Source organism: Glandiceps talaboti, chromosome 18 (assembly GCF_964340395.1).
Source record: "Glandiceps talaboti chromosome 18, keGlaTala1.1, whole genome shotgun sequence".
NCBI classification, from domain to species: Eukaryota; Metazoa; Hemichordata; class Enteropneusta; family Spengelidae; genus Glandiceps; species Glandiceps talaboti.
The window spans coordinates 3,670,509-3,697,124 of record NC_135566.1 but is presented as its reverse complement, the minus strand read 5'-3'; the positions used below and the strand labels follow the sequence as shown (position 1 = coordinate 3,697,124).

At 33.9% G+C, this 26,616-nt stretch overlaps 1 protein-coding gene across 3 annotated transcripts in view; it reads left to right on the top strand.

Moving 5' to 3' along the window:
* LOC144449607 (uncharacterized) overlaps positions 1-26,616 on the top strand; it is a 145,729-nt gene that overhangs the window by 59,152 nt on the left and 59,961 nt on the right. For all 3 annotated transcript variants that reach the window (XM_078140177.1, XM_078140176.1, XM_078140175.1), the window contains exons 6-8: positions 11,274-11,405; positions 14,792-14,875; positions 20,689-20,778. In XM_078140177.1, the coding sequence (XP_077996303.1) occupies positions 11,274-11,405; positions 14,792-14,875; positions 20,689-20,778 (306 nt within the window). The remainder of the gene's footprint in view (positions 1-11,273; positions 11,406-14,791; positions 14,876-20,688; positions 20,779-26,616) is intronic.

Here is a 26,616-nt window from a genome sequence, read left to right as displayed (position 1 = left end):
ACAAGACTGAAAAGGAAGGTGTTGTACCTGGTGATCTCTCTAGGACTTACATTCACACTGGTTGAAGTTCCATAGTAACTTTTGTGTTTTGAGCAACTTCTTCAAGATAAACAAGGATTCTATATTGAATTTTGAGCTAGACATCCAAGGAAGATTAGATACTATAGCCAATAGTGTCAGTATCAGTGCTGTAGGGATTTCTTTCACAGTTGTTTCATTAACATTAGCAGTACAATTATGTGTTTTTGAAAAACTTCTTGAAGTTCAACAGATATTGGAAAAGGAATGAAAGAGCTTCCTGTGTACCTGGAAACTGTAAATTTACTCCACTAAATCTCCTGCTGGGGAAAGTGTGAAAAGCGCATGTCAGTAGTAAACTATCACACACTGACAGGTGGTTGTAATTGGTTACTTGGTTCAGTTTACTACAAACTCAGCCTCTAGTCTTAAAGTAAGTCATGTAAGAATGTGAATGTCATTACGTTTATATCAACAGTCCACTATCATTGGAAAGAATGGAATGTCATGCTAGAGAAAGGCATTTGACTAGATGGTTGAGAGAGATCATAGCAAATAAGCCAACATGTATAGTTTCTAGACTGGTAGTTGTACAACTTATCAAGAATAAGATATACACAGGAGATAGACAGAACATTTACCCCTGTTAAGAAACTGAAATTGTGTGTACCAACAGATGGTTATAGATATTACTAATGAATGAGAGTTTTAAAGTAGTGTGGACCTCGATAACAAAAATCTTCAAATTTTACTGATACTTTGTCCAAGAAAAGTCAAACCCATTCTCCCGTTAAAGTTAAGCAAAAATCATGGATCACCGTACACATGTTGGAAATAGAGGTCCAAATGATATCAAGTCATTTTAGAATCCAATATGGCCACTTAATACTGTGCTAACACTGTGGAAAAATGAAAGATTGTCTGTTTCTGTATATTTTACTTTTTCTTGCATTTTAGGGTGTATATCATAATATTTTTAACGAGAAGACAACCCAAAATAACTTTTATTATATCAAAAGGACAATGAGCAAGCATTCATATTACAAAGATTCGAAAGGTTTTAAAAACATTCGTTTTCAGGAAAATTGGTTCCTCAGGCACATTCTACCTTTAAAAAAAATCAGTTTCAATGTTTTGAAATTAGCGTTTGACATAATACCATAACCATATTCTGTCTCCATTATTCTCAGGATGGAAATCTGTTATTTTTTAAAATAAAAACCTTTATTTCTGTCTCCAATATTTTGAAGGTGGAAATCTGTTATCTTGAAATAAAAACCAAGAACTCATATTGTCACGTTTATGGTGGGAGCTAAGGTTTTAGGCAATTCATGATCATGTCAGATAATCGGGTGTAATGTGATAACAAGATATTATGTGATTTCCTAGCAAAACACAACTTATTTTAGCAGTGGTGATATTTGAAGGAATTACAAGAACATTTGTTGTATGCACACCTTGAAAATCATTTAAAGGCCAGGGTAAAGGCCAGGGTTTCAATCCCAGGGTTTTACATTAGCGTTATCTTAACAGTGGCACTGAAGGATTACGTACATGTGTATTAAGACCACTCTTTTGTCATAGACCAACTTTGTATAAAGAGTAAGACTGTAAGATACGTTGTATCGCTCCAACCTCACTACCTCCTCTCTCTTGACCAATGTGTGAGGGCGCCCCATCATGGCATACCTTCAGACTACATTTTATATAGCTTTGAAAGACAACTGTTTTTCATACCTAATGGTACTCAGAACTGGGTCTTAATGTGGTTGAATTTCAAACCACATTTGGAAAGTCAGATAAAACTTCGTACATTGAGTGTTTTCATATAAGTTTGAGAATCTAAGTAAATAAAGATGACAAATCTGGTAAACTTGCATGTTAAGATTTCCATAGTTTTTGCCAAAATTTTGGTGTGGTACCCTGGTATAGTATTTGTGGGACTCGTAGACTTTACTTACCTACTAATAGGTTACAACTTCTAATTTCATGGTTTTACATTTAGTACCACGTACGTATTATAAATGCATATTGAAATATATTCAGCATCAAATCACTATCCATACATCATTATAGAGGCACTTGATATGCACTAAAGAAACTTTGTAACTAAGAGCTTAGAATTTTTTAATTCCTGGGATGCTATGAAATAATGGAGTTTTATATTATATCTGAAAACCTGTGAGAACTCTACGATTTGGCAAAGTTTAGTTAACATATTTTAGTTGTTGGACTAATATGAGGATATTTCAAATTGAAATATAACTTATAAGTAAACTCCAAAAGACACAGAAAATAGTTTTGTGTTTTAGTATTGTCAGAACTGTTGATTGCATAGTAGAGAGTTCTTATGCATTTTTCGATAGTATAATAATTTATGTCATTGAGTCATTTGTAAGTTATATCCTAATACATGTACATTTGTACCAGGTATGAGTTCAGTTAATTGCAAGTAATGGTGAAGTATACATCAGTAAGTAGAATACCTTGCATACCTTTTTAATAATATGCAGAAAAAAACACATCTCAAAAACAGATAAAGTCAGCTTGTGTGTGATATGTATAGTAAATTACGTCATTGAGTCATTTGTAAGTTATATCCTAAACCAGGTTTGAATTCAGTTAATTGCAAGTGATGGTGAAGTATACATCAGTAAGTAGAATACTTGGAGTACCGTTAAATATGCAGAAAAAAATTACATCAAGGATAAACTCAGCTTGTGCTCCTTTAATGCCACATATTGCTGCATTATTTAAAGAACAGAATTAAGGACAGCTGTCAGGTCAAGCAAAAATAGTATTAATATTTTATTGATCCGTAACCTACTTTGGATACATATTTTTATGTTGTACATGCATGGTTTCTAATTATAAGTCTGTATGTATGCACCTGAAAATGTCAACAAGAAATGAAAAATTGATTACCTGTTTGAATGAAAATTGATCACAGGAATTCTTAATTGTGAATCTGTACAAGTACACTGCTAGTATAATCAGCAAGAATGTGGGTCGTTTTCCGCTGTTTTCCAATTTTTACCATAGAGTGTTAATAAGAGATAAAATAATTTTATAGAAATATGTTTAATATTTTAGATAAATTATCATATTAAAGGAAATATATCACACACAAAAACAGATATACACAATCATAATGATATGTAATAGTTCACATTCGTTGTAAACTGTTTCACTTTCACCTATTCCTTGTGAGAGACTGAAATCCAACCCATATATTCCATCTCAGCCTGTCAGGATGTGAGATTCTATTAGCCTCAACAAGTTACAAATCAGTGCCTCTGAAGTTGAATGCCAATTTTAAACGTAGCATGTGCTAAGGCTATTTCCTTGAAATCAAGATGGTGACCCTCGAGTTTCTTTCTAATATTTCAAAAGGACTTGGACCAAGTTTTCATATGATAGTGTTTTAAGTGATTTCTAGCTACTTTGATTTTCAAACTTCAAAGGAAAGCACATGCCCATTGTATAGACACATTTTGACCTTTGACATTTCATGATTATTGAATTTGCAATATTTAAATCAGGATATGAAATGTTCACATTGTGATTTGTATTTGATTTGAACAAAGTAACCAATTAGAACCGCACTGTCAGTGTGTGCTGGATTACTATTGACAGGCACTGTTCATCTCTTCCCCAGAAGGAGATCGAGCTAGATTTTTTCATAAATTTGTCCAGTTGACTATATATTAGAAGAGATTGTAGAGAACAACTACATGTATAGTTACTAGACTATGTTGTAAGTTACAATTAGCAAACAAAGAAATACTATAGGTACTCATGAAAAGAAATCTAATAGAAATAGTGTTTGATTTAACCATACTTCTGGTAAAAATTATGAATATTTTTCAGCTTTAACAACGAAAATCACTAAATATCTCATTAGTATTCACTTCAAAGTGGCCTAACGTACATTTCAAGATTTTCAGATGTTAAGAATTTATTTTTAAGACCTTGAAATGTATAACCTTTGATCTTGCACTAAATGCTACGTTTTATTAATCTTTCATAATTATATCGTGACATAGATCCGGCAGTGAAGTGCATTTACTGCAGCTTTATAGTATTCAATCAAAGCACTGGATACTATAGCAATCTTTTAATCAATGTCAAAATGCACAACGGAAAGCCAGAGAAATAATGACAACTTAATGCTTCTTCTTGGTTTCCATTCATGGCATTTAGACTGGCTACGTAATCACTGCGGATGTAAGGCAAGCATGAATAGCTAATGTAGAACATTGGCACCTCCCTACTTTAGAATGGCTTAGTTAGGCCTGCCTAAATTATTAATATGTTAAATTGATGAGGCCTTAATAATCTAGATGAATTAGCCTGAAGTGAAGTCTTAAGTCTGCCTAATTAGTTTGAACTAGATTTTATCAACAGCCAGGACTGGCTTTAATAATTCAGACAGATTTACTGAAGTTGTTGAGACTAAAGGATAAATAAGGACAGCCCGTGTCCACAGCACTCGGGTTCAATGGTGTAAATCAGGTGAAAGTTAAGGAGACTAACCCAATGCCTATATCATTCGTAATCATAACACTAACTCCTTAGCTTTGATTAGAAATGTACAGAAGTGTATGTGTGTGCAGGCATAGTGCCAAGACAACATAAGCACCCAAAGAGCACTGTAAAACATAGTAAGACCAGATGTGCCAGCACTGTATGGCAGCAAGACAGCACCATTGGCAGATCAATCAAAAATGCCACAAAAAACATCTGATTCAATGAAAATGGACCTCTATTTTACAGTCGAATTGCTGCTTTTTAATTTTGCCTGCAGTGAATAATAAGTTTGACAAATTAGTATTGTATTACCAGCTATATGAAAATTGGTCCAAAATGAAATCTTAGTGTAATTGTTGTATACTTTCTCTCTCAAATTCGGAAGACATCAAAAGGAAATTGTTTAGTATATTCATACAAAAAAACACTAGTACATTCAAATTAATAAAAAAAAGCATATCATTTGGTGCATTTACATGTGTAGAGTATATTTAAATTCACAATAAGAGGCACGTCAGGTTTGCAATCACACCTATTACACTTATAATTTCAATGTGACATATCATTGGCAGTCATTCAGGTATGATGTGAACTGCCTGCTCTAGAAAATAATCAGTATTCCGTTAGTTTAACGTATAGCCTAACACGTGATGTGTGTCAATAAAACAAGTCACTGGGGTCTTGCATTAGTAAAGCTATCCATCACAAATAGCACAGTCACTGCTCCTAGTCTTGCTATTGTGTTAGAAAAACCCATCAGAGATTCTGTGTATGTGTATGTTATGAAATCTGAGCAGTAATGGATATTAGGCCATTGGAAGCCAGTGATGTTAGATTCTTTCATCCAAACCATCTAATGTGATAAGATGACTGATATCTAATTAGACTATCCTGTTAATTCTGAGTCGATTTGGATTCCGTCGACAATTTGGGTGGTTCTATTTGAAGCGGCGGGGAAGCTGCCTGCTGTAAGCTGAAAAGAGAGATGGATCTAGCTGATAAGAAGTACTAGTACTACATACCTACTTGAGGCAATTAAAGCAAGGAGAAAAACACACACCATGGAACTTGGAACACCATCATCATGATCACAACATGGAATATTTGTATTCAGAGTGTGAAATTACACATCGTCATGTCACATTTCCTGAGACCTTGTGATAGACTTTGATATTGTCGTGGTTGGAACATCAATTAGCCTTCATCAACAATAATGAGACTAGTAAAGGTGTGATAGTTTTGTGTGTAGTGATGTTATACATACCTAGCTTCATTAAGAAAGCTGACCCGCAGGTATGTAGAAGACTTTGTAGTGTACACATTATAATTATTTTATCTGGATCAAATTAACCTTAGATAACTGTAAATTGAGAGGCAGTGAACTAGGCTAGGTTTATATGGATACACTTTTTAAGAGGATGAGTCATTTGAATGGTTGCTAGTTATAGTTTCATGTCATTTGTTACTATGTCTTTACTCCTAGTAGTTATCAAGACATGGCACATTTGAGTGCACTCAGGAACAGCATACAAATATGACAATGTGATATATATACTTGACCTTATGAAGAATCAGTACACTATAGAACTAAATACATGTAATTTGATGTGTCAACTTCTTATTCTGCGAAGAACTAGCACGTTTGCTTCTAGAATGAGTTCACAATATCACATGCATTTGTGTTCAGTATATTTACATACATGTACATACATGTATTCTACTCTACCCAGAAATGGTAGTTTGAGAGTTCAAGATACCATACATACATAAACTATGTCATATGTAATATAACATGTATCAAGAGTTCAGTGCAGAACTGTGATGGACGGTATACAATATCTATATCATACACATGTATGACAATCACAATGTTAATTTTTATCGCTCCTCAAAGTACTGCTACTGTAGCTGTTTGAGTTCAAGATATCACATACATATGGCACGTACAGTGAATGACACAAATTTCATTGGAGAACTACAGTATACAATATAGAACATGCATGTATGACAATGGTTATATTTCTCGCTCCTCAAGGAATAGCACTTTAGCTTTGTAAGTTCAAGATATCAAATAATTTGATTTCTTAGTGCAATGTATAACACTCCAAAGGGTCATAACTTCCAACTCTGAAGAAATAGTACCGAACTTTAGCTCCGTGAGTTCAAGATATCACATACATATGACACATACATGTGTAGATGTACGTATATATGAGTTTGCTATCAAGACAACATAATTTGATATATGAAAATGGATTATATGGAACGTCTAGTGGTGTCTGGAAATACAACGAAAATCATGAAATCTGACATTGCCACATTTTAAAAATGTAGCATTGTTAATAGTAAGATTTTTGTCTAGCCAGGCGTCCATCGTATTCTTTCAGGTTTTATCGTTTTCGTAGTAGCACATCTGGGCTTTAATGGCTGTATTTGGAAAAGCGTATTAAGTTCACTTTGTAAGAATATACTATTATGAGTACATCCATTTCCAATTATTTGCTTGCAGCCAAATAAAAAAAAATGATCTTGTGAGTGCTTTGAGTTAACCTTGATCTCAAATGGTTGATTAATTGATTGGTTGTTAACAGGCTGGGGTTTGTAATGATTGATTGATGCTTCAGAGGGTTAGTGACAACTGGTTGTTTGAGGTTTACTGATTGGTTAAAATGGTAATAATTTGCATAATGATGACTGCCAGGTCAGTTTACTGATTGGTTGTTTGAGGTTTACTGATTGGTTAATTTGTCTGTGGTAATAATTTGCATAATGGTGGCTGCCAGGTTGGTGTACTGATTGGTTAATGGTAATAATTTGCATAATGATGACTGCCAGGTCGGTTTACTGATTGGTCGTTTGAGGTTTACTGATTGGTTAATTTGTCTGTGGTAATAATTTGCATAATGGTGGCTGCCAGATTGGTGTACTGATTGGTTAAAATGGTAATAATTTGCATAATGATGACTGCCAGGTCAGTTTACTGATTGGTTGTTTGAGGTTTACTGATTGGTTAATTTGTCTGTGGTAATAATTTGCATAATGGTGGCTGCCAGATTGGTGTACTGATTGGTTAAAATGGTAATAATTTGCATAATGATGACTGCCAGGTCAGTTTACTGATTGGTTGTTTGAGGTTTACTGATTGGTTAATTTGTCTGTGGTAATAATTTGCATAATGGTGGCTGCCAGATTGGTGTACTGATTGGTTAATGGTAATAATTTGCATAATGATGACTGCCAGGTTAGTTTACTGATTAGTTGTTTGAGGTTTACTGATTGGTTAATTTGGCAATGGTAATAATTTGCATAATGATGACTGCCAGGTCGGTTTACTGATTCGTTGATCGTACCGATATTCTCTGCATAATGGTGGGTGTCACAGAGATGATGGATGTCAGAGAGATGCAGTTCTTGTGACATATATTGATTAGAGATTTAGTGATTGGTTAACTTATAGCAGTCATTTGCATGCTGATGGAGATTTATTGTGATTGAATGTTAACACTGATGAGATATATTTTGATTGGATGTTGACACTGATTGAGATTTACATGTATTCTGATTGGATGTTGACACTGATGGAGATTTACATGTATTCTGATTGGATGTTGATACTGATGGAGATTTATTCTGATTGGATGTTGACACTGATGGAGATTTATTAATTCTGAATAGGTGTTGTGACTGATGGAGATTTATTTTGATTGGGTGTTGTCATTTTGAATGTCAGGCAACATAGAGCTGTGTACATGTACATGAGTTGTAGTTTGCAATATGACCGTTCAAAGTTTCACTAAAACATTACATGTACATCGTTATAGTGTCAGTTATATATTCTTGTATGCATACATCTGACAGCTGTCCTTGTTATGGCGGTACTTGATGTGATAGATGTGTGATATAAGTATGTAACCAACACCAGTGACAGTCAATTTTTGTGTCTTCAGGAAAAAAGTATTTAACAACATGTATCATGTTTGTTCGACTGTACTAATGATTTGTCTGTTAAAAGCTGGATAGTTTGAGTGAGTTGCATTGTACTTTCTGTGTCTTGAGATATCGATTTTTTGGGGAACTTGTTTTGATCAGATGATGAACACAAAAAGAAAACTCCACTTATTTCTGCCTTTTATCTACCATGATTTTGGGTGATGAAATAGCAATTCGGTAATGTATTCAACTTTGAAATCTTGTAAGAAAAGAAGCCCATCTGCACTTGTATATATTTTGCCATTTTGGGAATTTCCTGCAAAGGTTTGTGGGAAGACTTTGCAGGAAATGACATCACATTTAATATCACAATCACTATACATTACACATTTAACTTCAGTAGGGCTTCTTCACAAGATTTCAAAGTTGATCAAGTCACTGATGTGCTAATTTATCACCAGAAATCAATTGTAAGTCTATAGCAATACATATGTACTGAAGGCAGTAATAAGTCTGACTGGACTTTTCTTGAAATATGATTTATCTGTCTGTCTGTCTGTCTGTCTGTATGTATGTATGTATGTATGTATGTATGTATGTATGTATGTATGTATGTATGTATGTATGTATGTATGTCTGTCTGCTGTCTGACTGTTTGTCGGCAGCCTTTGTTCTCGTGCATGAGGTCTCCACCTGACTGGTTATCAGATATAAACTACACCTGAAGGTATAATATACATGTACAATAAATGGCTAGCTTACAGACTTCATCATTTTTATGCTCGATGACTTTTCAAGATATGCAGACATGGTTTTGTACAGTTTTGTGATGTGAATTTGAATCAAGTGTAGGATCTGTACAATTGTATGGGGTAGTTTCATCGAGGTCACACCTGACAGCACTGACTTCATTCATGTAAGAATACAGTCTGGAACTGAGGCCTAGTTTTGGTGAAGTTGATGTACAAAATGCCATTACAGTAAATGCTGAACACACTGCAACTTATATAGAAGCAAATTATTAGTCTACGGAATCTGATTGATAGAGTTGGCACAAATTGGTGTCAAAATATAGACTAAGATGATTGATAACAGACTGCGATGTGTTTTGAATATTTTGGTAACCTAAAAATTACTAGTAGTGAAAATATCTAGGTTTACACTACATTATATTCTAGTCACTTCTGTGATTTGAAAGCTATACGTACAGTATTTCTCGATTTTCCCTTCTGCTACAGTGCTAGAACATTCAGTTTATGTCATTTATCACTGAAATGTCATTTGGTTAAAACCTGACAATACTTCAAATCAGTTGGTTCAACTTCCTAAAAATAATAACTAAGCCTTAATTCTCAACAATTATAATTCAGAACATATAGATACAATGTCTGTAATCAAGACAAATATGAGAGAGAGCGAACAAAATACAAATTTCAAACAGGAGTCAGATTGATCACCCAGTGCATGTAAAGAAGGCCACAGGTTATACAGTTGCCCCTTAGAAGGGTAGTCTATAAGATACAACATGTCAAGTCGTGCCATGCTGTTAGCTATCAGAAATCTTATAGGACTGAACAACAAGACATACATGTACTGTATCTTACAGTCTATTGAAAGGAAACACATATAATTCATTTTGTGGCAACTGTTGAGACTGTGACACTATATTGTATTCATATTCATATTCATATTCATATTCATATTCATATTCATATTCATATTCATATTCATTTATTGACAAATTCTTCAAATAGAGAACATTGTAGGCTGATTGTACAAATACTACATGTTCAGTTAGACATGGTTACAGTTTAAAGAGATGCTGTTAAGTATCAAACGCTATCTGTACAGTATCCGGACTATCAGGTGATCTGTACATTATCTGCATCATCATAGACAATCAATTGTATCTAGACTATCAAATATTATCTTGCAGTATCTGGATTGTGGTATCTGTATTATCAAAGACTATTTGTACAGTGTCTAGACTATGAAATATAATCTTACAGTATCCGGCTGTCATAATCTGTATGGTATCTGGACTATCAAACGCTATCTGTACAATATCTATAGTACATGTATCAAACACTACCTGTACAGAATCTGTATTATCTGTACAGTTTCCAAGAATATTTTTACAATGCTATAGCATACATGTGTTTCCTTTTTGATGGCTCTTTCTTTTTTTAATTCCGGTTTGCTATCTGTACACATGGATGAAATGTAAGACTACAATACACCAATATAATGATCATCTCACAAGGAAATAATTGTACCAATAGTCTAATTTTACTTTCACAGACCAGTGTGAACATTAGTCTAGTCCCCATACTTGCAGTCATCTCAATCATCTCCACCATATAGTCCAATGAATTTCTCTAACACAGAATACTGTTCTTACCACCTACAGTGGTAGTTTATGCTATTGGAGCATTGACACAAACGTGATCATGACGTTATTGTGTCCTCACTTGACTCACTTTCAAACTGGAGATTGAGTTTGTAGTAAACTGGATAAAGTTACCAATTTACAACCACCTGTCAGTGTGTGATTGATTACTACTGATATGTGTTGTCAACTTTCCCCAGCAGGAGATTTTAGCTAGATTTTTGGTATAATTTGTCTGTTTGACTATATGGACAGAGAGAGATCATAGAAAATGACAACAACTATATATACATGTATAGTAACTAGACTACATGTTTGTATGTGAGCATAGTGTTACGACTGATGGACCAATTTTTGGTTGGACATATACATGTCACTGATGTTTGTAAATTCTTACCTCTTACAGGACAGACCAGCTAATGTCAATGAACGTGATCTTGTGAACCTACAAGAATACAGGGCATTAGAAGAAACTAACAGAGTTTTACAAGAAGAACTCAGGAATTTATCACTAGAAAAAGAAGAAAAGGAGAAACTAGTAAGTCCACTTTTGAATCTTACAATTCATCCTCTATCTATTATAAATTTCATAGCATTCAAATTCAAACATACAATGAAAACAAGAACGCACAAATTGCGTTTGCGTTGGTTGCTGTCCCTCATGAAATGCAGATAATTACTCATTCTACCAGGGTACTTGTTTGTATACAAAAATCTACAAGTTGGGAAAAACAGGTTTTAATGTGTAATGACTATGCTGTGATTTCTGGGGTCCAGTGAATACCGTATTGTGTACATTTCATGATATCAGCCACATAGGGTCCAGTGAACACTGCATTTTGTACATTTCATCAGTATTTTACCTTCAGTGCAATCCATACTCCTCAGTGGTTGGTTCATCTGTATTTGTCTCTCAGCTGGGATTCAATTTTACATATTATTTCTGTTATTTCTAAAAGTCATTCACAGCTGACACAGCTATTCTACGATCTATCCTATATGTAATGTATCCATTTGCAAGTTAATTTCCCTAAAGACACCAAAGTGATGCACCTGCACACAATAAAAGTTTAGATAAACTGCAAGAAAGCTAATTGAGATGAGAAGATATACAAGATCATAGATGTCCCATTGGTAGATTTCAATAGCTTCAATACATGTATGTATTTACTCAGGGACAGTAGCTTTCATGGCAAGAACGTAGGAAAGTAAACTGATTGTGTTATGTACACCACAGAAGGAAGCATTCACCAAAAGACTGTATGCAACTAACATATGTCTTTTATAATAAAACGGTTATTTGGCAGGTTGAGGTTATTTTACTTGCTAGATACAGCCCACGAAAAATACTGCTGTGTTTGCTTGAATGAAGTGAGCTAGGAAAGACTTCAGGCAATGACAGAATTAAGTAAAAACAATACAGTACTACAACTAATAAAAAACAACAGCAAGTTACTCTGATGTAGGTGCAGGTGATGCCTTTATCAATTTGTTTATATTTGAGGAAGTTATAATGTAACACTAACAGTTGTACTAGATTGTTATAACATGTAGTATTCTATCAGTAAACAGAGTTATAGGGTCCGGGCACATGTGGTGTTTATGCTTTGATAAGTTAGTATTGACACCAAATACATTGCATGTCATCACATGAAACATGTTTCAGTTGTGCTTACCACGAGCAAGCAAACACACCAGTGTTTTTTTTGCGGGTTGTAACACTGGACACAGAAGGGTTGTGAATGAGGGGGATGTTTTGTTGACCAGAATTCAGGTAGTAAAAGTCTCGCCTCTATTACAACCCTGCTGTGTTCAACAGTAAAAATGCTGTCATCAGCAAGCAAAGCAATAACAAATGACAAATGATACCAGTAGACTTTGATTGAAAATGTATATACTTTATACCACATACATATCTTCTGGTGGATGTTCCCTTTTTCTCAGTGGTGTAAAGATTTTACTTATCATTATTAATTAAAATAATTATTAATTATTAATTATTAATTATTATTAATTATTTATTAATTTTGCTTATTATGATTTCAAAACTACGGAGTCTCAGGGTAGAGAAAGAAATACATTTTTGAACTCTTAACACAAACCTGCTTTGTATTATTTACACTGAATTGACACTGTTCTACACTTGTTCAACTTTAACATTAAAATTTGTGAAATAACTGTTTCATATGGCCAATATTGTTGATTCAATTATTATCAATAATTAAGCTTGCCAGCATACAACTTCAGGCAAATGACACCATTAGTAATAATTTTTGTCTAGAATGAATTAAACCCCAACCTTAAAATTACCTTTATCCATTAACATTTCATAGTGACAATTTGTTGCTAAGGAGTTGTGTATGTATTATTGGCTAATTGATAGGAAGATAACATTACATATTCCATCATGTTTTTGCTAATTTCTGGAAAAGTACATTATAGTCAATCGTTGCAACAAGTGTGACAATAATTACCTGCAGTCATCAGTAAATTGATCTCAAACTATATATCATGAGATTTGATGGTTGGATTGTCCAGGTTAAATTTCAAAATTTTATGTGTGTGTACATGAATATACATGCTAATTTGCATAATTAGCAAGTTAACCCCTAATGTCAGACACTCTATATTTAGGATGTAATTACATACATGTAGAGTTACAGAAACCAAGTCATTAAAGAGTTAATTGATCTCCAACTTCATACCATGTGATTTAGATTTAGAAATTTATGGATTTTTCCATGTATATATACATTACTTGCATATTGATTACTAATTTGCATAAATAACGAATCTTGAACATGTACTGCCAGGCATGTCAAGACTTATTTTTCCATTTACGTCAAAAAGGGGTGAGTGTGAGGTTACAGTAGATGAATTATCTGAGCTGTCAAGAGGGAAACAGAGACTATAATCATTTGATCAATCTCAGCCTGACTGGTTCATATTTAATGGAATACAGGCGCAGATGTGATATATTTTTAGCTCTGTTGCCAGCTAATTTTGTATGTTTTTGGCAGATTTTGGAGTAATTTGTCATCGGGTACATCCCATTGGTTGGAAAAAAATAAATTCTACCATGACGAATGATAACTAGAGTATAACACTCATAGAATGAATAAATTTCTTTTGAAGGCATAAGTTAATGATAAGTTCTTATCTTGATATTATGAACATTAATATTTTATCATTTAATAATGTTTTTAGCTCCGCTGTTAGCAACATATGAGCAGAGATTCAAGGGTTAGGTTGATTTCCACTGTCGTCAATCAACTTTTTCTATTTTCACCTTCTTCTTTGAAACCAGCTATCAGATTACTTTGATATTTCTATGTTTAGCAAATTTTTTTATCAAGGTATTTTTGACTTCTCCCGAAAATAACATTTATCATAATGTAACTAAAAAAACAAAATCAAAACCAGCGGATCTATTGTGACCGCTAGGTCACTTATTTAAATAATCCTTTAAAAGCAAAAGAATACAAGAGTTAGAAAGCAATGTCGGCCATATTAGTTCATAATGTAATGGAATACATGTACAGATTTTCTAAAGATACACTTGTCATGAGAACCGCATTCACTTCAACTACAGTGACCAACCAATTAGGAGACTTGGACTTGAGATTGGAAAAATTCGGTTTGATTAAAAAAATTGACAAGTCCTTGTCTCCTACCTGATTACTACAAGTAAGCAAATGCACTGGTGTTTTTTCATTGGTTGTACCCAAGTATCCATATGTGGTGTATTTCTGTATGTTGTGACATCCTGTCCTGTGTTATTGATATTTTCACTTTATATAATTAACTAGGTAATAATGGCACTCAATAATAATAAATTTCCAATTTGTACAGGCGACTATGAATAGTAATGAGGTTTTGAGAGATAATTAACAGCAATTGCTTCCTGTTCATTTCTCACTTCAGGAAGTAGAGCTTGCACAGCAGAAGATAGCAAATGAGGTTTTAGAAAAGGAGAACGAGAGACGACAACAGCAGTGTTCAAATTTGGTAGGTTTATGTTTCATCTTTTTCCAAGTCCTTTCTTTGCTAGATTATTTGACAAGGAGGGTCAGGAAATTAACTGTGCAACTAGCTTTATCTCAAAAGGTAAGTACTCATCCAGAGTTTGATGTTTCATGACAACTATTATTCACTCATATTACATTGCCTGTTTGAGATTTTCAAAAAGAGCATTTTGCAAGCTGCAACATAGATGATAATTGCCATCATTCCCAAGCTACCATTCTTCTCTCTAAGCATCATGACAAGAAGGATCATACCATATAAGAGTATAGCATAGGATTGAGTATATTATTATCATTGGTTCTAAGCTGCTGTCTTATCCTCCCAACTTGGCCCTGTGTCTTTTCCAAAAAAGAGCATATTGCAAGCCTAGTTCAAACTTTAACAGCCATCAGTGCTGTACTCTCATTCTCAAGCTACATTTCCTACTCTTAGCTCAGCATCATAAAGAGAGAGAGAGAGATCATATTTAATGTGTAAGAGTATAGCATAGGATCTAAAATACATGTGTATTACTATCATTGGTTTAAAGCTGCTGTTGTGTTCTCTACACTTGGCCCAATGTCTTCTCAAATGAACATATTGCAAGCATATTTTGCAAGCCGTCAATCCCAAGTTATATGTCCCTACACTTAACATTATGGAGAGCAAAATCACACAAAATAGAGCATAACGTAGGATCTAACTGTCATTGGTTCTGAGCTGTTGTCGTTCTCATTACACTTAGCAAAGTGTCCTGAAGAGAGCAAATACACTTCAAGAGTAGTGTATGAAGGATTTTATTGCTGTTGCCACTGTGTTACAGTTGACCTCTCCACACTTGTCAAACCTCTTGAAGACAGAGAAAGCCAGTGATGAACAACCAAGATTATATCCCATGATGTTAAAGCAGACATCATAATATATTAAAGGTGGAAAAAATACTGGATAATACACAGCCTAAAAGTGGCATACTCATTGACATTTAGAGTTATAACTCTTTAACAACAGGAGGAAGTAATACTTAAAGATATATTGCTGTGAAACTTGTTTATCATGAAGGACGGTCCAAACATTGTTCAGAAAGAGATAATGTATGGCCACATTTACATGTAATCTTCACTAATTAATATTAATGAATGATTCAAAGTATATATAAAGGAAGGATACGGTATGTACATGTAATGTAAAGGGAACACCTGTCTGCTGTGATATAAATGTTACATTTGTTACAATAGAGTTTCTGTAGAGCATGTATGTGTACTGGGTTTCTGTGACTTAAACGATGCAAGATATAAAATTTATGAATAGGAGGAATTAGAGCAGAACATCATACATATATAATGCTATTCAATGAAATACAGGTGTTTAATAACCAACTTGATAATAAGTAAGAAAATAAGTAATTGTATTTATTATAGTGACATGAGGTAGTTTGATTACAATCTCAAAATAATTGTGAATAGAAAACCTGCCGACCCAATGAATTATATTTTGTCACTTTAACAGTAAACTTAAAGAAAACTACAGGGTATTAAATAAATTTGTACAAAATAACAAGTCAAAGGCAAAAGCTAGGTCTGTAGGAAAGGCCTGTTCTGTAATTCTTTCTGTGTTCCTCACAAAACTACCGTAGCTTTAAAAAGAAACATCAACTTCAAAATTAAAAATCCTAAATGAAATTGGTTTTTGGGTCCACGCCCAAAAATCAACACCCCCTATGAATCACGATTTCAACTTATTACTATACTACTAAAATACACCTCTAATTCACATATACAATGTCTATTTATTGGTATTTTAGCAATATTGTCAGTATATAGTGAATATTTTGTGGTTGTCTGATCAGTTATAGCTAGTACATGTAATGTGACATCAAAATCAAAATTTGTTGTTGTATATATATATATATATATATATATGATAATTACTAAGGAGTCCAAACATCTTAGAACAAGACTAAATTCATGCCACTAGGGGGTACATTGTATTGAATTACAAATTTTGTCGGAATATTGAATATATAATCAGACAATATCGATGGAACAAGCACTTTGATATGTAATGTCAAAGCATCACAAGTCTGTTCTGAGTATGAACCTTCATGCTGGCACATTGGTGTGTAGATTTAGCTTGTTAATGCCAGAGAGCTCATCAAACCCATCAAATAAGTATTGGCAACGTCAGTACAATAAGTAGATTTAGGTTATAAATATCATAAAACTCATCAAAACCGTCAAATAAGTATGGACATCAAAGTGTACAGGTTCACTGTATCAGTGACCCTGTTTCACCATCTGTGACAAATCTGTCCTTACCTTTAATTCTCAATTTCCTTATTGAAATCATAAAATAAATCTCAAATTTGAGATATTTTATTATTCTGTGGACAAAAATAGCTATCAATATACATGTCATAACCATCAGGTAAGTCTCAGTGTCACATTTTAGATATCAAGGTACTCTTCTTTAAAAATGTTATGTTAGTGTACTCATCAAGACCATCACATCTCAATATGAAAGTCTCAAGAATCAGTTACTCTTTAAAATTGCACTAGCTGCAACTTTAACATTTTGTGAAACTGATTTGTAAGATTACTCATAATATCATACACCCTATACAGTATTGAATCTCCTGTGGGTAAGTGTCACTGTCCAGCACTACACACCTATGGTACAATAAATCCAATCAAGTTGATTTATGGGTCTGCACTCAAAAAACATCGCCCCCAATGCAAGCATGATGTCATCCTATTGCTGTACTATTTATGGGTACAGTCGATCCCTACTTGACATGTACAATGTCTAGTTATTAATATTTTAACAATTTCCAGTGAGTATATCATTGATTGATTGCCTGATCAAAAAAAAAATAATACTCCAGCTACAGATAGACTTAGTGCAGCTTCAAATAAAAACAGCTGTGCTAGTGTTCCTGCCAAAACAAGATGATAAATCTATGTCTCAAACTTAAATATCACTATTCTAATATTACTTTATAAAAATTCAACTAGGTTATGTAGTCATTTATTGAGTGCTTATTTTTTTAATACAAATTAAACTGCGAAACTGATACAAAAAATCTGAATAGAATATTAAGAATGAGTAAATAAGAGTGGAAGTTTAAATAGAGATATTATTACAGAATAGCAGCTAGACTGTAAGATACGTCGTGACGTTTCGCCCTCACCGGCCTCCTCTCACACTGGGTTGGCCGATGGTTGAGGGCGCACTGTCACGGCGTACCTTACAGACTAAATAGCAGCCTACGCAACTCAACTGTTATTTCCAATCAATTAAGAATGAGATTGTAGTCATTAAAGTTAGATAAAAACACTGTTTAGTTTATCAATTGTAATTTATTTATTTGACAGTGGATACATGTATGAAAAAATAACTAGTAGATTTAACAAAAAATCCCAGTATATTAACTATTAATCCAATTGATAGTAATGCATTGGCATTTGATATTTAAACAATACTTGTTTTAAAAAAGGCACATTCAGCAGAGTAAACTTACAAGATTAGTTGCAAGCAACTGGTATTCATTTAGATTCTGTGACAAACTTTTGGTGAGTTGGTGCAATGATAAACTTAAATGAGTGGGTAGCTGCTAACTGAAGCTAAAATACTGAGTCAGGCATTTGATGTTAATGTGAAATATGCTTAAAGTTAAAGTTTGCCTTTGCCTTCCACAGTCTGAACTAGTGCATTGCATGCACAATTAAACTAGCGCTTTCTTTAGACAGTCTGAACAAATGCCTTCCTGAGGCATTTTAGAATAGTGTCCTACATGTCTGAACTAATGCCTTCCCAAGAGAGTCCACACTTAGTCTATTGCCTTGGTTAGGAAGTTCATGTACATTGTATCTGAAGTTTACCTTTCCTGAACTTCCTGACGTCGTGCCTAATACATGCAACCAATTCTTTCCAGATGTACCATACTAGTAGTCTATACATCTTAGCTAACACTGTTCCTGTCTCAACTAATGATGATAATGTGATTTCTTGTGTAGCACTTTACAACACCGTGTTCTCAAAGCACTTCACAATAATTATTACCCTGGGTGTAGACCAATAACAGCACAGCAGCCATTGGGGTTCAAAATTTAATCTTCTCCAAGGACTGTGAGCTATTCAATACAGCAATAAGGCTCAAACCAACAACCTGCAGCTTGTAAGCAGATCATGCTTACCACACTATTTGACTATGATTCCATAACCAGTGCCTTACATGGACAGTCTTAACTAGACAGTCTGAACAGCCTTGACTTATTATTACCATACACATGTTGTCCAGACTAAGTGCCCTACATGTACATTGTTTGCTGTTTGTCTCAGACAGTAACACTTTATTGCTATTATTACTACAATGTATTTTTACCAATAAACCATTTAGAGATTAAAGGAAATATGCTTATCTAATTGAAATAACAAAGTCAATTCTATCAGCCAACAAGTTATTCTTGTAATTAATGTAACGTGAGATATAGCAAAATGTAGCTTCAAGGCATTATATACAATGTTGCACAGGCAATAGTTACGACCCATGGGAGCCTACAAGGTAGCTGTTAATGTTATTTGTGAATTCTGCCTCTGGGAATCTTAGCAAAATTGTTTTTACTAGTCAAACAGCCAGTATTGTTTAAATTATATGTTTCAGTCTCTATATTGTGTTTATTCAGTGAGTTTGACTATCTGTTTTCAGGTGTTCACATACAAATCTGTTAACAAATGGTTATGGAAAGGGTCTTGGAACACTACTCATGCAACACCCCAACACACCTCACACACACACACACACACACACACACATTTTTTTTAATGAAATCTGTAATGTATAGTGTAATTTGTTAGTAGTTCTTGTTGACAATGTCAAGTCTAAGACAATATCAAGTCTAGGAATCCTGACATAATATAATGTACAATGGAAGAGGGTTTTTATTAAAGGTTCACAGATGCTTTTACATACATGTCTGAAAAAGAACGTGTATAAATTTCACACCTCTAGTGTCATGTCCAATGAAATCTGCATTACTTTAACAACAATATTAGATAATTTACATTCCTTGGAGCATAATTATGTAACTGCGAGAACGATTTTTATGAATTGTTCTTCTATGCCCTTTAGGCCTTAAACACTTCCAGTGTCTGGTTAAAAGAATTCAGATAACTTGAAGTTTTGTAATTATTCATGTTATTGTATGAATTATTCTTGTATGTAAACTAGCATTTTGTGTGCCCACCTGGTGAATTAAAATACGGTTCATTTACTTAATGAGTTGTACAAACATTGCCTTTGAAACTAAGCTTAATAATGTACCTATCTTTGGCCCAGGAACTAAATGATGTATACCGGTACCTCTTTTCACTCCCAAAAACTAAGTAGGTGTTGTATATTGGCTGTGACACTGAATATGTGTTGTCTGCCTTATTGGCCCTGAAACTGATTAGGTATATATTTCTTGGACCCCAAAACTGAATAAGTGGTGTATATTGGCACTGAAGCTGAATATGTGCCATATAACTCTTTGGCCCTGAAACTGAATGTTATGTAAATGTTTTGGCCCCAAAAGTGTATTTATAGGATATATACCTCTCTAGACTGATTTAATCCAGATTCATTCAGTGCAACAGCATACAAGTTGAAATATAAGTGCAACAGCATACAAGTTGAAATATAAGTATGTCTCTCTCTCTCTCTCTCTCTCTCTCTCTCTCTCTCTCTCTCTCTCTCTCTCTCTCTCTCTCTCTCTCTCTCTCTCTCTCTCTCTCTCTCTCTCTCTCATATTAAATAATCTTGTGTTTCTTTTTTGCAGTCAACTGAGCTACAAAATGTAATAGAGCAAAACACAACTCTGACAAAGAAGAACACTGAGGCACAACAGAAACTCTCACATTTAGATAAGGTAAGAGCAATATCTTCATGTTTCTTGGAAATTATTTAAGGTGCTAGTCATTTGAAGCCCAAGATGTACAAAGGTATTTTTTTAAAATGTTTAAACACAAAATACAGTTGGCATTGACATCAAAGTATTTGATAGTAATTATAGACATAAAATGAACAGTTTTGACACTTAAAATATTTGGTATTTGGTAGTAATTATAGACATAAATGAACGGTTTTGACATTTATAATGTTTGGTATTTGATAGTAATTATCTGAAACATATTTGACTAAAGTATTGGACTTACAATGTAAATAAAGCAGAAGCTAACATATCTACACATAAAATGTATTATTACACATGTACCAGAGATTACTTGCATGGTGCGCACACATACTTGGAGTATTTTCCCTGAGGTGCAATACCGAAAACATTATTGCATACCTGCATGTATTCTATTCACTACACACGAAATTGCGTGATTGCGTCGTATGAGTTTTATGCAAATTTGCTGTTTCAGATAATGTTATAACAACAGAACCCCATGCCACGTGAGTTCCAGTGTGAGTACTCAGGGGTGTTTGCACTCGTGCTTGCATTTGCTACACTTGTGAAAGTACGGGCGCAGAGAACACTGCAACTACTCATGCAAATACCCCGAATATGCCACACTTGCATGTCATGGAGTTCTGTCATAGTATAATATAGAGTATAATTATATTGTATAATGTCATGTCATGTAATATAATACAGTAATAATATAATAAAAGATAAGATAAGACAAGACAAGACAAGACAAGACAAGATAAGATAATATATTATCAACCCAAATTCAAATATTCTGATGATATTTATTAAGATAGAATGAATCATGCTTAATACACAACCAAAAACGTTAACTTTGTGATTTAACCAAAATATACTAGATGAATTATTTATGCTCTGAGTTTGGAACTAATGCCAAAGATTTATCAATAAAGATTAAAAGTCACAAGGTATTTTATCTAATATATTGTGGCAATCCTAGTCATCTGTACAATCAGAACTGTCATGTAGGAGGGTTATCTATAACTTATCTTAACATGACAACGTGCGATTAGCTCATAACTCAGTGTGTGATGGGAATTTTAAATTGTTAATTATCTGTTTACAAGAGTATTATTACTAACTGCATCAACAAGATTTCTACTGTGCCATTTTGAAAATTTATGACTATACTTGTTTGTTGTAATTATCTCATTAATTAAACGTCACAGTTTAATCTCTTCAATTAGTTTGAAGATCCAGGGAACATGTCAAATAATTAGGCACACAAATTATCATTGATTTTTTTAATTCTCAACCACGGTGTGGTCTGTAATCATGATTTAGTTTGGAGATGCAGGGAAGATGTTGAAATAGAATTAGACACAGTTTTGTCATCATTGATGTGTTCAATTCTCTAAGTCCAAATGTGATCTTACTAACGATTCTAACTATGAATTTAAAATCCAGGCAGGGACATTTTACTGATTATCATCAGAGCCTGAGAGGTGACATGTTTAATAATCAACCACTCTTGATCAGAGTTTTTCCATTATCATACTAATGCTTCAAACTATATAGCAAAGTCGTAGTAGGGACAAATATATAAGAAACAATTATTTATAACTGCTTCTGTTGTACACAAAGTGTTCTTTTCTACAATACTATGACCAATTTAAGCACGATTGATAGCCAACAATATACACTCATATGACAAGTCTACATCATAGAACTGTACGTCAGCTGAAGAAAGCTGAGTGATGTAGCTGAAATATACCATATTATTATCTACCCCCTGAGTTCGAAACCACTACTACTAAATAGGCAAGGATATTTGGTTTAATTGTTTCTTGTTAATTTGAGCATGGTGGTCACCTAGTAGAAATGGCCCTGATCATGATATGATAAAAACATGTATACACATCCATGTTTGTCAAACTTACATTGCCAATGGAATGCACTAGTTAACTGAAAGGAGAGACTACCTTCTCTGTAACCAATCTTGTTTCTGTCTCTAGATTTGCTTGCTATAGTATAAAGAGGTCATAAAACTCCATTAATACAATGCAATCATCAGTCAGCCATAGAGATTGGTACCTGTATTAGGGAGTAAATCTCATCCTTTATTTACATGTAATTCAGAAACAAGCTTAATATAACTTAGTTGCATGCCCTGTCAGGTTTCTACACAAGTGAGGCCACCAGGTGCTGGTTGTCGTGCATTTCAGCTATGCAAGTGAGGCTGTAAACGGACATCCAGCCTTGCAGTCCCACTTGTGTATATATCTCTTTGACATAGCAACTTCACAGAAACATGCCCAGTGTTATCAAAATCGATGCAATTCCTGTTCAGCTTATTACTCAATACATTGATAACTATAGCTGAAATGACAAAAACATCCATGTTTCATTTGATAATATTCACAGGTATAAAAAACACGTCACAAATACACTCTCTTGAAGAAAGGTGTATTTGACACATTGATTGGAACATTTCAGAACCACACAAATGAAATTGAATAGGTGTGAAGTGACAGCTGATCATGTAAAAAATATGAATACATGTTGTTGTTAAGAGTTGCTATAAAATTTGAACCTTTTTTTATGTAAACTGTACCATGTAACAATACTTAGCAGTTTATTGCTTAAGTGGTGAGATCTACTGTCGTGTTAATTTAATACAGCAGGTTATGAAAGGATGAAAAAACATTGAGTTATTTATACCTAAACATGAATTATGTAGAAGTCTAATCTTTATTACGCTCTACCTTAGGTATATGTTACCATTCGACAATGAATTATGCACAGAATTAATATTTATTGTGGTCTAGCGTAGGTATATATTTTATAAAGTGGCAATGAATAATACACAGGTGTGATGTTTGTTGTACTGTACCCTAGGCACATTTTATGGTCAGTTAATGGAGGCATGATAAATTGGGTATGCAAAATTTATACAGTAAATTGTTCTCGATATATCAAGTTATTCAATATTGAATGTCGGGGATGAGATAATGGTCATTAAAGAGGCACTAGCTATAACTAGAGTGTTATCTTTTCGATTAGACAACCAACAATATATTCACTGAAAATTGATAAAATACCAATAATTAGACATTGTATATGTTAATTAGCAGTCAAATGTATCCAGAAATAGTACAGCAAAAGGTCAAATTCGTGGGGTGCTGATTTTTTGAAGTGGACCCAAAAATCAATTTGAATGGATTTATTCACGGTTATATGTGTGCAGTTTAATACACAAATACATTTACCCACAGGTGATTCAATATAAGTAAGTCATTATATCTAACAACAACACACAGTTTCAAAAAATATTCCAGTTGTAGCTGCATGTAGTGCTGCTTTAAATCATAAAGTCAGTATATTGTCATAAGATACATGTATAGATACAATTGGTTCTGTATATATATGATGCAAGAGTATGGAGAGTGTTGTATTTGATCCATTTATAGGACAGTGGCACAGCTACTCATTCATACTCTATTAAAGGTTTTTGTATGGATGACTAGGTAACAATAATGCAGCCACATTTAATTTGCAAATGCACAGTAAATGTCTTCCAGTTTGACAATCAAATGATCACCGCAGTCTGCAATGAGTTTAGTTCACGGGAGAGAGAAAAAACAGTAAAACCAGCGTGTAGCTGATAGTCAGATGACTTCTGAGGTTAGCCTTCTCAAAGCTGTGTTCTCACCACTTTTCGAGGTTTTTGGGGATTTTATTTTTGCAAATATTGACAATATATCTGCATATGTCAATGTTTTGAATCTGGTAAAATTAAATTGCTCTGTTATGCATGTAGCTATGTTCAGATAACTTCACCAAAGCTGTATTTGCATAATTTTTCAAGGTGATTGTTTTCTTACAAATATCAACAATCTTGTACTTTCCCTCAGTATCTAAATGTTACACGTTGAGTAAATTTAAATGCTAGAATGTTCTAAATCACAGTATCTTTCTATGGTTATCTGCCCCGGATACATAACATGTAGCCAGGTCATGTATGACACGATGGTTTGACAAAACTGGCAGGTACTCAACAAATTATAGTGCCTGAGGGAAATTAGAATGTATTTAAGGTAGCAGGTGGCTTTGTATGCTGTATGATTTGGTGTGAAATGCTACAATCCTATGGGGATATCCAGCTGTATATCTATCAGGACCTCTGACTGTTGTGGTTATATGCATACAGGCCACAAGCTTTAAATAATATATTGTATTATCGCCCAAATCAAAAGAAAGATCTCTGAAAATGACAGCTCTGGGGCTGTGACTGTAATCATAGTGTTCAAGTATTCAAAGCCTGTATCATCCTCAATGTAGTTGTTCATCAAACTTTCTTATAGAAAACATAACTTTTTATGTATAATTGGTTTCGCAGAGAAGTAGGTATATTGTGGAAAGTCTTAGTGTTAATGGTAAGGTATTGAGTTTTCCCCCACTTGGATTGATATCCACTGTGCCAAGATAAGGTCCTGTAGCTGTATGTTTTCACTATATTTGTTGTATTTGTTCATCAAAATACATCATAATGGAGTCAAAAATGAAAATAAAATTAAGAGAAAAAAGTTCTTACAGTAATTGCAGTACAAAGGAAAGCATTTTAACATAGATTTTAGTTTCAGCTGTTAAGAAATTCATGTGAAATCAAATTCTGACCCAAAATATTTATTTTTCATCATGACGTAATAACCAATGTTATTTACACTGCAGTACTGGAGCGATCATTCCTTGTACATAAAAGGCCGTGATCGCAAACTATGATTTTTAGGAAAATGTTTTACTTCAGATAATAAAGGAACCTCATTCTGCATGAGTGCTGGTGTGGGTACTCAAGGGTATTTACACTTATGCTTGCAGTGTTTTCTGTTGCACTTTCACTTTCTGGGCTTGTTAAATTATGGCCGTAGAGAACACTGCAAGCACTCATGCAAGTACCCCTAGTATGCCACACTTGCATCAGAGTATCATGAGGTTCTGTCATACTATTCTTCATAATTGCATGCTACCTACACTAGCTACAAATGTACATTGGATTATGTGATCACTATGATAATGAGTAGAAACACAGCATTTTATTGCAGGTTTTAGTGTAGCTATGAAGTTATGTCAGTGAAAGCAAATATACAAAATCTCTGAGAAAAAACCCAAAAATGTAGCAAATTTTCATTAAATTCCATAATAAGTATACTAATTTGGATAATGTGATCGCCCTCTGGTAGTTTTATAGCTGTACTACTCACACCTAACTGTAAGTTTCTATTTTCATTACTTCTTAATTATGTCAAGTCTATGTCAATAAATATCGCTGAGTTTCCTACATCTGTAATTCTGGCTTTTTCATTACAATTTCATCAAATCCATCTCTACCCCTAAGTGTTGTTGAAGTGTCTGTAATTGGAATTATTTACTCTATCACTTGACAAAGTAAAGTTTATCACTAGCCAATGTGGATGTCAGAATAGATTAGTTACATGTTGATGAATTCTAATGCAGTCAGTTAACCTCTTGTTTAGTTTGATCAGTAACCTTAAATACTATAAACTAAGTGTATTACTACATATACACCAGTGAATACTTGCATCAATGCACATGCATACGTATTTGTATTTCCAATGCAGTGCAATGCTGAAGAACAGTATTGCATATATACCTCTATACCAATGACATGTGGTCATTCCAAGTACATAAAATCACATGAACACATGGGTTATAATTCTGTACAAACTTTGCTGTTTTTGATAAACTTATAATAGAGTCCATGCTGCAAAAGTGCATGGAGTATGCCCATGGAGTATGCTGCAAGCATTCAAA